The 17,508-nt window shown below is 40.3% G+C and overlaps 1 protein-coding gene across 1 annotated transcript in view; it reads left to right on the top strand.

Annotated features, from left to right (window-relative positions):
* Positions 1-17,508, top strand: part of RADX (RPA1 related single stranded DNA binding protein, X-linked) — an 85,837-nt gene that overhangs the window by 37,618 nt on the left and 30,711 nt on the right. Inside the window, 2 exon segments of the mRNA XM_027963492.3 lie at positions 689-853; positions 2,016-2,181. Of these exon segments, the coding sequence (XP_027819293.1) occupies positions 689-853; positions 2,016-2,181 (331 nt within the window).

Below are 17,508 nucleotides of genomic sequence, written 5' to 3'. Positions count from 1 at the left end.
ACTGCTTATCTACAAGTTTATTTTTTTTCCCATTCTCTCTGATAATGTGGGCAAAAAAATCAGATGAGTGAGAGAGTACTGTGAAATGTTTTACTTACTAGAATGCTACCATCTTGGTAATTAGGAAATTTGTCAAAGAAGAGTCCTAGGAAGGATGTAATACACATCTTTGTTTATACCTCATTTTATAAATATGAGTAATATCAGATCTAATACATACTAATAATATCAGATGTAAATGACACTTAAGTACATTTCAAAAGCATGAGTTTAAATGCTGAGCTATATTCACAGAAAATTTAGTTCATATGTGCTATCATACCTTCAGGTTAATACATAAAAATTGGTTTCCTAAGAAGATGCTAACCAGTTGGATAGTTAGAAAAGTCCAGACTATTAGTTTTCTTTTTCTTCTGGCTTTTTTTTGATATCCTACAGACAGCTACAGTGTAGTCCACAGAAACTGTAATATGTTCGGTTTCCTTCTAGAGTTAGGATTTATTTACCATCTTTGATAATTTTATATGCATATTCAGTATAATTATGTGCTACATAGTGAATAAGTTGACTTCTTTTCTTGGTGACATAAGATTGATCTTATATTAAAATGTTTTTATACACAAAAAAGTCCAGGCAGTTTACTACAGTGATTTTATTTTCTCCTTATTTTTACCCTTCATGCAATGAGGTCATAAAGGCCAGCCGTATAACGATGATGCCAAGGTAAAAAACTTTATTCAGTGGGTTAAAGCGAAGAACGATTCTGGCGAAGTGAAGAATGCTGTTATGGGTGGATATTACCCCTATCCGCCAGTGCCGGAGAAATTTTCGAAGTATAGTAGTTCTCTTAAAGGTACTGATGAAATTACTAGTCGTTTATGATTACATGCTATATGTATGCTATATGCCTTGTCATTTAGTCATCTTTATTCTTTAATTTGAGTAGACCAAAGTGTAGCAATACTCACTGTTAATAATTTGATCTTTATCAAGATATAAAAACATATGTCCCATAAAGGTGGATATTTTTATTTTATTAGACTGTAAGAAAAAAGGAATATAGACTGACTAAATGGAGATAATATCTTGATTTAAGGTCTTTGAGATAAAATCTGAGTTGGTAGATCCCAACTCCTATAATATTATTTAAATTAAACATATGAAAGGATACATTGGACAATTTGATATCAAGATACAACTATATTAGGCCACTTTATGGAATGATACATAGATATCCCTTGGTATCTATAGGGGATTGGTAAGGAGCCCCATGGATACCTAAATCTGCAGATGCTCAAATGCCTTACATAAGGGATATACAGTGATTACAGTTGGCTCTTTGTATCTGCAGGTTTGCAAAACTTACGGATATGTGTATTGCAAAACTTGTGGATGACTGTGTATTGGATATAACACGGTTGAGGCTCCACCTGTAAATAAAAATGATATCAAAATTAGTGAGATTCAGAATAAGTACTGATGAGAGACAATGTTAATTTATTTTAGTAGAATTAAAATATGATAGTTGAAAAGTTTAGCATATATTCTTTTTGAAAAGCTGTGGGATAATTGCACAGGTTTGGAAAAAAAAGAAACTTTGAAATACTGATCTATCATCAGCTAAATATTGGCATCCTTCTATACTTCATAATGCCAGCAATATGTAGTATATGCTATATACAGAATATAGAAAATGTTAACATCTGTGCTTCTATGCAATGGCTAAGCAACACTTTATAGTTTGAAGTATGATATATAAATTACATTCAATATGTGAAATTTCTGTTTCAGATTAAGACACCAGACTAGAAGACTGTATCACGATTTAACTGAAATATATTTTGCCAGTTTTACCAACATCACCTAAGGGGATGCCACATATAAAGTCTCATATACTTAAGTTATTAGCAAGTTTATAATTTTCATGTTGTGAAATTACATTGCAAATCTAATTCTTATTTTTCTCATTTCAGTTCTTTAATACTTACAATTTCCTTGGAATTACTCTTTTGCAGTTGCATCACTTTTGACAGCTATAAGTGAAGTGAAGGTGGAGATTGAAGACTTGCAGTATAGGGAACAAAGGCTCACTGCAATTCAGGGAATAATTACTGTTATAAAGTATGTCCCGCATCTCAGTGCAACTAAAAGTGCCTCAGCATCTGAAACACTACGGGTATGGTGCCAGAGAATTAATAGTATATCTCTGAAAACACTCTGATTGTAACCACAGTTGGTATTATATAGTTTTTTAAATTTAAATTTAGTTATTTTAATTGGAGGCTAATTACCTAACAATATTGTATTGGTTCTGTCACACATCAACATGAATCCACCATGGGCATACACATGCTCCCCATCCTGAACCCACCTTCCTCCCCGTGCCATCCCTCTGGGTCATCCCAGTGCACCAGCCCCAAGGATCCTGTATAGAACCTAGACTGGCAATTCATTTCTTATATGATATTATATATGTTTCCATGCCATTACCCCAAGTCATCCACCCTCTCCCTCTCCCACAGAGTCCAAAAGACTGTTCTATACATCTGTGTGTCTTTTGCTGTCTTGCATACAGGGTTATCGTTACCATTTTTCTAGACTCCATATATATGTGTTAGTATACTGTATTGGTGTTTTTCTTTCTGGCTTACTTCACTCTGTATAATAGGCTCCAGTTTCATCCACCTCATTAGAACTGATTCAAATGTATTCTTTTTAATGGCTGAGTAATACTCCATTGTGTATATGTACCCCAGCTTTCTTATCCATTCATCTGCTGATGGACATCTAGGTTGATTCCATGTCCTGGCTATTATAAACAGCGCTGTGATGAACATTGGGGTACACGTGTCTCTTTCAATTCTGGTTTCCTCATTGTGTATGCCCAGCAGTGGGATTGCTGGGTCATAATGAAGTTCTATTTCATTTTTTAAGGAATCTCCACACTGTTCTCCATAGTGGCTGTACTAGTTTGCATTCCCACCAACAGTGTAAGAGGATTCCCTTTTCTCCACACTCTCTCCAGGCATTTATTGCTTGTAGACTTTTGGATAGCAGCCTTTCTGACTGGCGTGAAACAGTACCTCATTGCGGTTTTGATTTGCATTTCTCTGATAATGAGTGATGTTGAGCATCTTTTCGTGTGTTTGTTAGCCATCTGTATGTCTTCTTTGGAGAAATGTCTATTTAGTTCTTTGGCCCATTTATTGAATCAGTTCAGTTCAGTTCCTCAGTTGTGTCCGACTCTTTGTGACCTCATGAATCGCAGCATGCCAGGCCTCCTTGTCCATCACCATCTCCCGGAGTTCACTCAGACTCACGTCCATCGAGTCCGTGATGCCATCCAGCCATCTCATCCTCGGTCGTCCCCTTCTCCTCCTGCCCCCAATCCCTCCCAGCATCAGAGTCTTTTCCAATGAGTCAACTCTTCGCATGAGGTGGCCAAAGTACTGGAGCTTCAGCTTTAGCATCATTCCTTCCAAAGAAATCCCAGGGTTGATCTCCTTCAGAATGGACTGGTGGGATCTCCTTGCAGTCCAAGGGACTCTCAAGAGTCTTCTCCAACACCACAGTTCAAACGCATCAATTCTTTGGCGCTCAGCCTTCTTCACAGTCCAACTCTCACATCCATACATGAGCACAGGAAAAACCATAGCCTTGACTAGGCGGACTTCAGTCGACAAAGTAATGTCTCTGCTTTTGAATATGCTATCTAGGTTGCTCATAACTTTTCTTCCAAGGAGTAAGCGTCTTTTAATTTCATGGCTGCAGTCACCATCTGCAGTGATTTTGGAGCCCCCCCAAAAATAAAGTCTGACACTGTTTCCACTGTTTCCCCATCTATTTCCCATGAAGTGATGGGACCAGATGCCATGATCTTCCTTTTCTGAATGTTGAGCTTTAAGCTAACTTTTTCACTCTTCTCTTTCACTTTCATCACGAGGCTTTTTAGCTTCTCTTCACTTTCTGCCATAAGGGTGGTGTCATCTGCATATCTGAGGTTATTGATATTTCTCCCGGCAATCTTGATTACAGCCTGTGTTTCTTCCAGTCCAGCGTTTCTCATGATGTACTCTGCATAGAAGTTAAATAAGCAGGGTGACAATATACAGCCTTGGTGTACTCCTTTTCCCATTTGGAACCAGTCTGTTGTTCCATGTCCAGTTCTAACTGTTGCTTCCTGAACTGCATAAAAGTTTCTCAAGAGGCAGGTTAGGTGGTCTGGTATTCCCATCTCTTTCAGAATTTTCCACAGTTTATTGTGATCCACACAGTCAAAGGCTTTGGCATAGTCAATAAAGCAGAAATCGATGATTTTCTAGAACTCTCTTGCTTTTTCCATGATCCAGTGGATGTTTCCAATTTGATCTCTGGTTCCTCTGCCTTTTCTAAAACCAGCTTGAACATCAGGGAGTTCATGGTTCATGTATTGCTGAAGCCTGGCTTGGAGAATTTTGAGCATTACTTTACTAGCATGTGAGATGAGTGCAATTGTGCGGTAGTTTGAGCATTCTTTGGCATTGCCTTTCTTTGGAATTAGAATGAAAACTGACCTTTTCCAGTCCTGTGGCCACTGCTGAGTTTTCAAAATTTGCTGGTATATTGAGTGTAGCACTTTCACAGCATCATCTTTCAGGATTTGAAACAGCTCAACTGGAAATCCACCACCTCCACTAGCTTTGTTTGTAGTGATGCTTTCTAAGGCCTACTTGACTTCACATTCCAGGATGGCTGGCTCTAGATTAGTGATCACATTATCATGATTACCTGGGTCGTGAAGATCTTTTTTGTATAGTTCTTCCGTGTATTCTTGCCACCTCTTCTTTATATCTTCTGCTTCTGTTAGGTCCATACCATTTCTGTCCTTTATCGAGCCCACCTTTGCATGAAATATTCCCTTGCTATCTCTAATTTTCTTGAAGAGATCTCTAGTCTTTCCCATTCTGTTGTTTTCCTCTATTTCTTTGCATTGATCGCTGAAGAAGGCTTTCTTATCTCTTCTTGCTATTCTTTGGAACTCTGCATTCAGATGCTTATATCTTTCCTTTTCTCATTTGCTTTTCACCTCTCTTCTTTTCACAGCTATTTGTAAGGCCTCCCCAGACAGCCATTTTGCTTTTTTGCATTTCTTTTCCATGGGGATGGTCTTGATCCCTGTCTCCTGTACAATGTCACGAACCTCATTCCATAGTTCATCAGGCACTCTGTCTATCAGATCTAGGCCCTTAAATCTATTTCTCACTTCCACTGTATAATCATAAGGGATTTGATTTAGGTCATACCTGAATGGTCTAGTTTTTCCCTGCTTTCTTCAATTTGAGTCTGAATTTGGTAATAAGGAGTTCATGATCTGAGCCACAGTCAGCTCCCGGTCTTGTTTTTGCTGACTGTATAGAGCTTCTCCATCTTTGGCTGCAAAGAATATAATCAGTCTGATTTCGGTGTTGACCATCTGGTGATGTTCCTGTGTAGAGTCTTCTCTTGTGTTGTTGGAAGAGGGTGTTTGCTATGACCAGTGCATTTTCTTGGCAAAACTCTATTAGTCTTTGCCCTGCTTCATTCCGCATTCCAAGGCCAAATTTGCCTGTTACTCCAGGTGTTTCTTGACTTCCTACTTTTGCATTCTAGTCCCCTATAATGAAAAGGACATCTTTTTGGGTGTTAGTTCTAAAAGGTGTTGTAGGTCTTCATAAAACTGTTCAACTTCACTTCTTCAGCATTACTGGTTGGGGCACAGACTTGGATTACTGTGATATTGAATGGTTTGCCTTGGAGATGAACAGAGATCATTCTGTCGTTTTTGAGATTGCATCCAAGTACTGCATTTTGGACTCTTTTGTTGACCATGATGGCTACTCCATTTCTTCTGAGGGATTCCTGCCTGCAGTAGTAGATATAATGGTCATCTGAGTTAAATTCACCCATTCCAGTCCATTTTTGTTCGCTGATTCCTAGAATGTCGACATTCACCCTTGCCATCTCTTGTTTGACCACTTCCAATTTGCCTTGATTCATGGACCTGACATTCCAGGTTCCTATGCAATATTGCTCTTTACAGCATCGGATCTTGCTTCTATCACCAGTCACATCCACAACTGGGTATTGTTTTTGCTTTGGCTCCATCCCTTCATTCTTTCTGGAGTTATTTCTCCACTGATTTCCAGTAGCATATTGGGCACCTAATGACCTGGGGAGTTCCTCTTTTGGTATCCTATCATTTTGCCTTTTCATACTGTTCATGGGGTTCTCAAGGCAAGAATACTGAAGTGGCTTGCCATTCCCTTCTCCAGTGGACCACATTCTTGGGTCGTTTATTTTTTCTGGAATTGAGCTGCAGGAGTTGTTTGTATATTTTTGAGATTAGTTGTTTGTCAGTTGCTTCATTTGCTATTATTTTCTCCCATTCTGAAGGCTGTCTTTTCACCTTGCTTATAGTTTCCTTTGTTATGCAGAAGCTTTTAATTTTAATTAGGTCACATTTGTTTATTTTTGCTTTTATTTCCAATATTCTGGGAGGTGGGTCATAGAGGATCCTGCTGTGATTTATTTCGGAGAGTGTTTTGCCTATGTTCTCCTCTAGGAGTTTTATAGTTTCTGGTCTTACATTTAGATCTTTAATCCATTTTGAGTTTATTTTTATATATGGTGTTAGAAAGTGTTCTAGTTTGCTTTTACAAATGGGTGAAAAGTTTTCCCAGCACCACTTGTTAAAGAGATTGTCTTTTCTCCATTGTATATTCTTACCTCCTTTGTCAAAGATAAGGTGTCCATAGGTGTGTGGATTTATCTCTGGGGTTTCTCTTTTGTTCCATTGATCTATATTTCTGCCTTTGTGCCAGTACCATACTGTCTTGATGACTATGGCTTTGTAGTAGAGCCTGAAGTCAGGCAGGTTGATTTCCTCCAGTTCCATTCTTCTTTCTCACGATTACTTTGGCTGTTCGAGGTTTTTTGTATTTCCATACAAATTGTGAAATTATTTGTTCTAGCTCTGTGAAACATACCGTTGGTAGCTTGATAGGGATTGCATTGAATCTATAGATTGTTTTGGGTAGTATACTCATTTTCACTATATTGATTCTTCCAATCCATGAACATGGTATATTTTCCCATCTATTAGTGTCCTCTTTGATTTCTTTCACCAGTGTTTTATAGTTTTCTATATATAGGTCTTTAGTTTCTTTAGGTAGATATATTCCTAAGTATTTTATTCTTTTCATTGCAATGGTGAATGGAATTGTTTCCTTAATTTCTCTTTCTGTTTTCTCACTATTAGTGTATAGGAATGCAAGGGATTTCTGTGTGTTGATTTTATATCCTGCAACTTTACTCTATTCATTGATTAGCTCTAGTAATTTTCTGGTGGAGTCTTTAGGATTTTCTGTGTAGAGGATGATGTCATCTGCAAACAGTGAGTTTTACTTCTTCTTTTCCAATCTGGATTCCTTTTATTTCTTTTTCTGCTCTGATTGTTGTGGCCAAAACGTCCAAAACTATGCTGAATAGTAGTGGTGAGAGTGGGCACCCTTGTCTTGTTCCTGAGTTTAGGGGAAATGCTTTCAATTTTTCACCATTGAGGATAATGTTTGCTGTGGGTTTGTCATAAAAAGCTTTTATTATGTTGAGGTATGTTCCTTCTATTCCTGCTTTCTGGAGAGATTTTATCATAAATGGATGTTGAATTTTGTTAAAGGCTTTCTCTGCATCGATTGAGATAATCATATGGCTTTTATTTTCTAATTTTTAATGTGGTATATTACATTGATTGATTTGCAGATATTGAAGAATCCTTGCATCCCTGGGATAAAGCCCACTTGGTCATGGTGTATGATCTTTTTAATGTGTTGTTGGATTCTGATTGCTAGGATTTTGTTAAGGATTTTTGCGTCTAGGTTCATCAGTGATATTGGCCTGTAGTTTTCTTTTTCTGTGGCATCTTTGTCAGGTTTTGGTATTAGGGTGATGGTGGCCTCATAGAATGAGTTTGGAAGTCTCCCTTCCTCTGCAATTTTCTGGAAGAGTTTGAGTAGGATAGGTGTTAGCTTCTTAAATTTTTGGTAGAATTCATCTGTGAAGCCATCTGGACCTGGGCTTTTGTTTGCTGGAAGATTTCTGATTACAGTTTCAATTTCCATGCTTGTGAAGGGTCTGTTAAGATTTTCTATTTCTTCCTGGTTCAGTTTTGGAAAGTTGTACTTTTCTAAGAATTTGTCCATTTCATTCAAGTTGTCCATTTTATTGTCTTATAATTGCTGATAGTAGTCTCTTACGATCATTTGTATTTCTGTGTTGTCTGTTGTGATCTCTGCGTTTTCATTCCTAATTTTATTGATTTGATTTTTTCTCCCGTTGTTTCTTGATGAGTCTGGCAAATGGTTTGTCAATTTTATTTATCCTCTCAAAGAACCAGCTTTTGGTTTTGTTGATTTTTGCTGTGGTCTCCTTTTTTCTTTTGCATTTATTTCTGCCCTAATTTTTAAGATTTCTTTCCTTCTACTAACCCTGGGGTTCTTCATTTCTTCCTTTTTTAGTTGCTTTAGGTGTAGAGTTAGGTTATTTAGTTAACTTTTTTCTTGTTTCTTGAGGTATGCCTGTATTGCTATGAACTTTCCCCTTAGCACTGCTTTTACAGTGTCCCACAGGTTTTGCATTGTTGTGTTTTCATTTTCATTTGTTTCTATGCATATTTTGATTTTTTTTATTTCTTCTGTGATTTGTTGATTATTCAGCAGCGTGTTGTTCAGGCTCCATATGTTGGCATTTTTAATAGTTTTTCTCCTCTAATTGAGATCTAATCTTACTGCATTGTGGTCAGAAAAGATACCTGCAATGATTTCAATGTATTTGAAATTACCAAGGCTAGATTTATGGCCCAGGATGTGAAAAGGTTCCGTGTGCACTTGAGAAAAAGGTGAAATTCATTGTTTTGGGGTGAAATGTCCTATAGATATCAGTTAGGTCTGACTGGTCTATTGTATCATTTAAAGGTTGTGTTTCCTTGTTAATTTTCTGTTTAGTTGATCTATCCATGGGTGTGAGTGGGGTATTAAAAGAAAGAAAGAAAGTGTAAGTAGTTCAGTCATGTCTGACTCTTTGCAACCCTGTGTACTGTAGCCTACCAGGCTCCTCCACCATGGGATTCTCCAGGCAAGAATACTGGAGTGGGGTGCCATTTCCTTCTCCAGGGGATCTTCCCGACCCAGGGATCGAACCCAGGTCTCCCGCATTGGAGGCGGACGCTTTAACCTCTGAGCCACCAGGGAAGCCTGGGGTATTAAAGTCTCCCACTATTATTGTGTTATTGTTAATTTCCCCTTTCATACCTGTTAGCATTTGTTTTACATATTGTAGTGCTCCCATGTTGGGTGCATATATATTTATAATTGTTATATCTTCTTCTAGAATTGATCCTTTGCTCATGATATAGTGTCCTTCTTTGTCTCTTTTCACAGCCTTTGTTTTAAAGTCTATTTTATCTGATCTGAGTATTGCTACTCCTGCTTTCTTTTGGTCTCTATTTGCATGGAATATCTTTTTCCAGCCCTTCACTTTCAGTCTGTATGTGTCCCCTGTTTTGAGGTGGGTCTCTTGTAGACAACATATATAGGAGTCTTGTATTTGTATCCATTCAGCCAGTCTTTGTCTTTTGGTTGGGGTGTTCAACCCATTTACATTTAAGGTAATTATTGATAAGTATGATCCCATTACCATTTACTTTATTGTTTTGGGTTCGAGTTTATACACCCTTTCTGTGTTTCCTATCTAGAGAAGATCCTTTAGCATTTGTTGGAGAGCTGGTTTGGTGGTGCTGAATTCTCTCAGCTTTTGCTTGTCTGTAAAGCTTTTGATTTCTCCTTCGTATTTGAATGAGATCCTTGCTGGGTACAGTAATCTGGGCTGTAGGTTATTTTCTTTCATCACTCTAAGTATGTCCTGCCATTCCCTCCTGGCCTGAAGAGTTTCTATTGAAAGATCAGCTGTTATCCTTATGGGAATCCCCTTGTGTGTTATTTGTTGTTTTTCCCTTGTTGCTTTTAATATTTGTTCTTTATGTTTGATGTTTGTTAATTTGATTAATATGTGTCTTGGGGTGTTTCACCTTGGGTTTATCCTGTTTGGGACTCTCTGGGTTTCTTGGACTTGGGTGATTATTTCCTTCCCCATTTTAGGGACGTTTTCAACTATTTTCTCCTCAAGTATTTTCTCATGGTCTTTCTTTTGTCTTCTTCTTCTGAGACTCCTATGATTCAAATGTTGGGACGTTTAACATTGTCCCAGAGGTCTCTGAGGTTGTCCTCATTTGTTTTAATTCATTTTTCTTTTTTCCTCTCTGATTCATTTAATTCTACCATTCTATCTTCTACTTCACTAATCGTCTCTTCTGCCTCCCTTATTCTATTGTTTGTTGCCTCCAGAGTGTTTTTGATCTCATTTGTTGCTTTATTCATTATACATTGACCCTATTTTACTTCTTCTAGGTCCTTGTTAAACGTTTTTTGCTTCTTCTCAGTCCTTGTCTCCAGGCTGTTTATCTGTGATTCCATTTTGTTTTCAAGATTTTGGATCGTTTTCACTATCATTATTTGGAATTCTTTATCAGGTAGATTCCCGATCTCTTCCTCTTTTGTTTAGTTTGGTGAGCATTTATCCCGTTCCTTTACCTGCTGGGTATTCCTCTGTCTCTTCATCTTGGTTATATTGCTGTGTTTGGGGTGGCCTTTCTGTATTCTGGCAGTTTGTGGAGTTCTCTTTATTGTGGAGTTTCCTCACTGTGGGTGGGGTTGTACTGGTGGCTTGTCAAGGTTTCCTGGTTAGGGAAGCTTGTGTCGGTGTTCTGGTGGGTAGAGCTGGATTTCTTCTCTCTGGAGTGCAATGAACTGTCCAGTAATGAGTTATGAGATGTCAGTGGGTTTGGAGTGATTTTGGGCAGTCTATATATTGAAGCTCAGGGCTGTGTTCCTGTGTTGCTGGAAAATTTGCATGGTATGTCTTGCTCTGGAACTTGTTGGCCCTTGGGTGGTGCTTGGTTTCAGTGTAGGTATGGCCGTGTTTGATGAGCTCCTGTTGATTAATGTTCCCTGGAGTCAGGAGTTCTCTGGTGTTCTCAGGATTTGGACTTAAGCCTCCTGCTCTGGTTTTCAGTCTTATTTTTACAGTAGCCTCAAGACTTCTCCATCTATACAGCATGGCTGATAAAACATCTAGGTTAAAGATGAAAAGTTTCTCCACAGTGAGGGACACCCAGAGACGTTCACAGAGTTATATGGAGACAAAAAGAGGGAGGAGGGAGTTAGAAGTGACCCGAATGAGATGAGGTGGAATGAAAAGAGGAGAGAGCAAGCTAGCCAGTAATCACTTCCTTATGTGCGCTCCACAGTCTGGACCACTCAGAGATGTTCATGGAGTTACACAGAGAAGAGAAGAGGGAGGAAGGAGAAAGAGGTGGCCAGGAAGATAAAGGGGGTAATCAAAAGGAGCGAGACAGATCCAGCCAGTAATCAGTTCCCTACGTGTTTTCTACCGTCCGGAACACACAAGAGATTCACAGAGTTGAGTAGAGAAGAGAAGGAGGAGGGAGGAGATAGAGGCGATGGTGGAGAAAAAGGAGAGTCTAAAGGGGGATAGAGCAGTCAAGCCAGTAATCTCGCTCCCAAGTAAAAATGGGTACTGAAGATTGGGTTCTCAAATGTACAAAATTGGTAACCAATACCAAAAAGCAAAGATTAAAAATCTAGAGTGGAGGTTGGATTTTCAAAAATACCATATTAAAGAAAAGAAAGTCACAAAATTATAAAAAGTATATATATATGAAGTTTGCTTTAAAAAATAAGGTCTCTTTTTTTGCAAAGTAATAGTAGGTTATAAAAATGAAAATTAAAGGAGTAATAGAGGACTTAAAAATTTTTTAAAAAATGATAGTAAAAATATATCTAAGACTTTCTCTGGTGGTGTTGTGGGCAGTGTGGGGTCAGTTCATTTTTGGATAGTTCCTTGGTGTGGCTTATATTTCTCAAGAGCTATAGGCCCCTTCCTATGCAGTCAGTACTAACTACAGGGTTTTAATCTATTGCACCTGTCACTTCCAAGGAGGTTCCCTCTGTTTTAGCTTCTTCTTTTTGCTGGTCTCTTCAGTGTCTGATTTCCGCCCTGACACAAGGGTGGACACTTTTAGGCTCGCTTGTGTCGTGCTGTGGAGAGGGCGGGATGCTGCAAACAAATAGCACTGGTGTGTGCTTGCAGTGTCTCAGCCACGCTGGGCCTGTCCCCACTCACGGCACATGTGCCCTCCCTGCCCACACAGCTCAGGCTCTAGTTTGCTCCGCCAGGAACCGTCCAAGGCCGGCCCTGGGCTGCATGCACCTCCCAGGTCTAAGCCACTCAGGTTCAGGCACTCGGGTAGTCCTCAGAGGCGCAGACTCGGTTGGGCCTGCGTTTTGTGCCCTTCCCAGTTCTGAGCAGCTCAGATGACGAGGTGTTCGGCGTGCGTGGTCGCTACAACTTATCGCCTCCCCTGTCCCTGCCGCTAGGTTTTCTGGGTGTACAACCGGCACACCTTCTCAGGTGGATGTTGACCATCCAGTATCCCAAGAAGTCTTAGTTAGCAATGAACCTGCTTGCAGTTTGGTAGATAATGCCTCTCTGGGGCTGCGATTGCCCCCTTCCAGCTCTGGCTGTCTGTCACCGGAAGGGGATGGTCTGCAGCCAGCTAGCTCTGTTCAGTCCTTCGTTCTGTGAGCAGGCCTGACGGTGTCTTAGGTTAGGGCTTTTTGCGTAGCTCTAGTCAGTCCTTTGTTCTGTGTGCGGGCCTGGCGGTGTCTTAGATTAAGGCTTTTTGCGTGGTAGCCATCCCACAGTCTGGTTTGCTAGCCCAAGTTAGTTCCCTCAGATTGCCCTCGGGGCATTCAGGCCCGATCCTTACTCTAAGCAGTGCAGCCCCTGCCTCCCTGACATCTGCCCCTGCTTGCTAGTGGCGGGTGCAGGCGTCTGCGCTGCTTCTCCGCTGGGGGAGTTACCGTGGGGCACGTAATCTGTAGGTTTTGATTATTTATTTATTTTTCCTCCCAGTTATATTGCCCTCTGTGGTTCCAAGGCTCACACAGACTCAGCAGTGAGAGTGTTTCCTGGTGTTTGGAAACTTCTCTCTTTTTAAGACTCCCTTCCCGGGACAGAGCTCCATCCCTACCTCTTTTGTCTCTCTTTTTGTCTTTTATATTTTTTCCTACCTCCTTTCGAAGACAGCAGGCTGCTTTTCTAGGTGCCTGATGTCCTCTACTGGCATTCAGAAGTTGTTTTGTGGAATTTACTCAGCGTTTAAATGTTCTTTTGATGAACTTGTGGGGGAGAAAGTGGTCTCCCCATCCTATTCCTCTGCCATCTTAGGACCCGCTCCTGTGTCTTGCTTTTTAATCCATCCAGCCACGCTTTTTTAATCCATCCATCCACTGAATCTTTTGATTGGTGAATTCAATCCATTTACATTTAGGGTGATTATTGATAGATGAGGATTTAGTTACTGCCATCTTATCTTCTGTTTTCTGGTTGCTCTGTTGTTGTTGTTCAGTTGCTCGGTCCTGTCTGACTCTTTGTGGCCCAATGGACTGCAGCACGCCAGGCTTCCGTGTCCTTCACTACCTCCTGGAGTTTGCTCAAACTCATGTCCATTGCTGCTGCTGCTGCATCAGGTAACCAAAGTATTGGAGGTTCAGCTTCAGCGTCAGTCCTTCCAATGAATATTCAGGGTTGATTTCCTTTAGGAGTGACTGATTTGATCTCCAAGGGACTCTCAAGAGTCTTCTCCAGCACCACAGCTCGAAAGCATCAATTGTTTGGCACCCAGCCTTTATAGTCCAACTCCCACATCCATACATGACTACTGGAAAACCGTACATAGCTTTGACTAGATGGACCTTTGTTGGGAAAGTGATGCCTCTGCTTCTTAATATGCTATCTAGGTTTGTCATAGCTTTTCTTCCAAGGAGCAAGCATCTTTTAATTTCAGGGCTCCAGTAACCATCCACAATGATTTTGGAGCCCAAGACAATAAAGTCTGTCACTGTTTCCATTTTTCCCCATCTATTTGCTATGAAGTGATGGAACCAGATGCCACGATCTTAGTTTTTTTGCATGTTGAGTTTTAAGCCAGCTTTTTCACTCTCCTCTTTCACTTTCATCAAGAGTCTCTTTAGTTGTTCTTCGCTTTCTGCCATAAGCAGGATGTCATCTGCATATCTGAGTTGATTGATATTTCTATTCCAGCTTGAGCTTCACCCAGCTCCTCTTTTTACATGATGTACTCTGCATATAAGTTAAATAAGCAGGGTGACAATATACAGCCTTGACCTACTCCTTTCCCAATTTTGAATCAGTCTGTTGTTCCATATCCAGATCTAACTGGTTGCTCCATTATTTCTTTTTCATTCTTTTTTGATCTACCATTTGGTTTCCTGGTTTTCTCTGATGTTTTTATCAGTTTCTTCCTCTTGTTTTTGGCTTTGGTGGGTCTTCATTGCTGAACTTGGGCTTTCCTTAGTTTGGCTAGTGGGGGCCACTCTTTGTTGTGGTGTGTGGGCTCTCATTTTGGAGGTCTCTCATGTTGCAGGGCACAGACTATAGGTGTGCTGGCTTCAGTAGTTGCAGTGTATGGGCTCAGTAGCTTTGGCTCACAGGCTCTTGAGCACAGCCTCAGTAGCTGTTGGGCACAATCTCAGTTGCTCCATGGCATGTGGGATCCTCCTACCCCAGGGATTGAACCAGTGTCCCCTGCATTGCAGGACAGATTCTTAACCACCAGACCACCAGGGAAGCCGTCCTGCATTTTTTTTCTTTTGTTTGGTGTCTCTGCTTGTTGTTAACTTGCTAAGTCATGTCTGACTCTTGGTATCCCCACCAGCTGTAGCCCACCAGGGTCCTCTGTCCATGGGATTTCCCAGGCAAGAATACTGGAGTGGCTTGCCATTTACTTCTCCAGGGTATCTGTCTTCTCAACCCAGGGATCAAACCCTCATCTCCTTCTTGGCAGACAAATTCTTTACCACTGAGCCACCAGAAAAGTGTCTGCTTTAGATTTATGTTTTAAGGTTACCGTAAGGTTTGTATACAACATCTCACAGATAAAATAGTCCTTTTTCTGTTGATAGCATCTTATCTTCATTTGCCTATATAGACTATGTCCTTTTCCCCATTCCTGTTCATGTTTTTGTTTCTCAAATTATCTTTCTTTATGTTGTGAATTTGTTACCAAATTGAAGTAGCTATGGTTATGTTTTCCTCTTTTCTGCTTTAACCTTTACGCTATAATAAAATGTTAAAAAGCCTATTTTTATGTAGTTACAGTTTTATGATTCTGTCTGTTTATTACCTTACTCAAACTTTCATGTACTTTTTTGCCTTTTTGTTTCTGGTAGAAGAACTCTTCTCAGCATTTTTTGTAAGGCATAGCTTTTGTTTATCTGAGAAACTCTTTATTTCCCATTCATATCTGAATGATTACTTTGCTGGATAGAGTATTCTTGGGTGACAGTTTTTATCTTTCAGTATTTAGAGAATGTCATTGCACTCCCTCCTGACCTGTAAAGTTTCTGCTAAGAAATCTGTTGATAGCCTAATGTAGGTTCCTTTGTAGGTTAGCATCCTTTTTCCCCTGCCTTTGAAATTCTTTCTGTGTCACTAACGTATGAAGACAAGTTTGGTACAATGCATCTTACAGAAGATCTTTTTGCATTGAGGCAACAGTTGTTCTCCTAGCTTCATGGACTTGTATATACAGTTCCTTCTGCAGACTTGGGAAAGTCTCAGCTATTATTTCTTTCTTCTCCTTGCTCCTTTCTCCCTCTCTTTTCCTTTTGGGATATCCATTACCCTAATACTGCCCTTCTTAAAAGAGTCAGCTAGTTTTCTTTGCATTTACTCATTTTAAAATATATTTCAATTCTCTTTTCTCCTTGTATCATCTATTTCTATCTTCAAGCTCACTAATTCTGTCTTCCATATGGTCTGCTCATTTCCAGTGTTTTGTAATGCATTCTTCAACTCATTTATTAAGTTCTTCAGCTCCAGAATTTCTGATTGGTTCATTTTACTTTCAGTGTCTTTAGTAAAGTATTCCTTGTGTTTATTAATTTTATACCTGAACTAATTGGTATCCTGATTTATCCCATAGCTCATTGAATTTTATGATAGCTATTCTGAATTCTCTTATCCGTTAGATCACAATATTCTGTGATTTTTAATTTTGGTTTCTTGAGAATTGTCATTTTCTTTTTGTGGTGCAGTGTTACTGTGGTTTTTCATGGTGCTTAATGAGGTGTTACTCTGCTGGCCCATTTCAAGTGGCAGACACCTTTCTTATTTTTCTTGTTGTTGTTTTAGTCGCTAAGTCGTGTCCGGCTCTTTTGAGACCCTGTGGACTGTAGCCCGCCAGGTTCCTCTGTCCATGGGATTTCCCAGGCAAGAATACTGGAATAGGTTGCCATTTCCTTCTCCAGGGAATCTTCCTAACCCAGGGATCAAACCTGTGTCCCCTGCATTGCAGGCAGATTCTTTACCATTGAGTGGCCAAGGAAGCCCCTTTCATTTCTAGGTAAAACTTTTTGTTTATAATAATTCAACAGATTAGGCCTTTCTTTTATCTTCCAGTAGGTGGTGCTATAGCACAGGTTTTTGGTTTCTCTTGCCTGCACTGCCTCTGGTTATATTTGACAGCACTTTCCACTCTTAACCACCTCCATCAGAGGTATCTCCCAGTGCCTTCGTTGTTACTGCTTATGCTTCCAGGGTCGTTGGTGCTGTGCTGCTGGTGGTGTGGCTGGTGTCACTGCCTGGGGCACCAGGATGGTGGACAGTTCTGCCATGTCTAGGATTTCCTGAGGCGCAGACTTTCCCACTGCAGGTTGAGGGGTAGCCCAGGTGGCACAGGAACCCGGCCATGTTCAGTGTTGGCAGATGAGGACTCTGCAGCTGTAAGCGAGGGGAGAGGTCAGAATTATGGGTACCCCCCCGGCTAGAGAGGCAAGGTCCCAGACCCTACCACTGCCATCCAGTTAATCTGTGGCTGTTGGGCACCGCTGAAGCCAGGAGGCCAGAGTTGTATCCACTGCTTACCTTGTTGCCATCGAGTTCTCCGGGACTGCAAGTTCAGCTGCCATGGCTTGGGGGTCCAGGATTATAGGCACCAAGTCCACTGTTCCCCAAATTCCACATACTCTGTAAGTCTAGTCCACCCACCTTTACATATACAGCTATGTTGGAATCTCCAGTGCTCTGGTATGTTGGGCAGAAGCACTTCTGTTAAGTTGTGGATGTTTTACTGGTGGTAGATAGGAGAGGGACAAAGAGAGCATCTTCCTTTGCCTTGACGCTGATATCACTCTGTTCAATTTTAATGAAACTAATGATACAGTCCCCAATTAATGTTTCAATTCACTATTTTTCAACTTTATGATGGTGTGAAAGCAATACAAAATCAGTAGGAAACAGACTTTAAATTCTGAATTTTGATCTTTTCTTGGG

Source organism: Ovis aries, chromosome X (genome assembly GCF_016772045.2).
Source record: "Ovis aries strain OAR_USU_Benz2616 breed Rambouillet chromosome X, ARS-UI_Ramb_v3.0, whole genome shotgun sequence".
NCBI lineage: Eukaryota > Metazoa > Chordata > Mammalia > Artiodactyla > Bovidae > Ovis > Ovis aries.
This window is presented reverse-complemented; position numbering and strand designations above follow the sequence as displayed.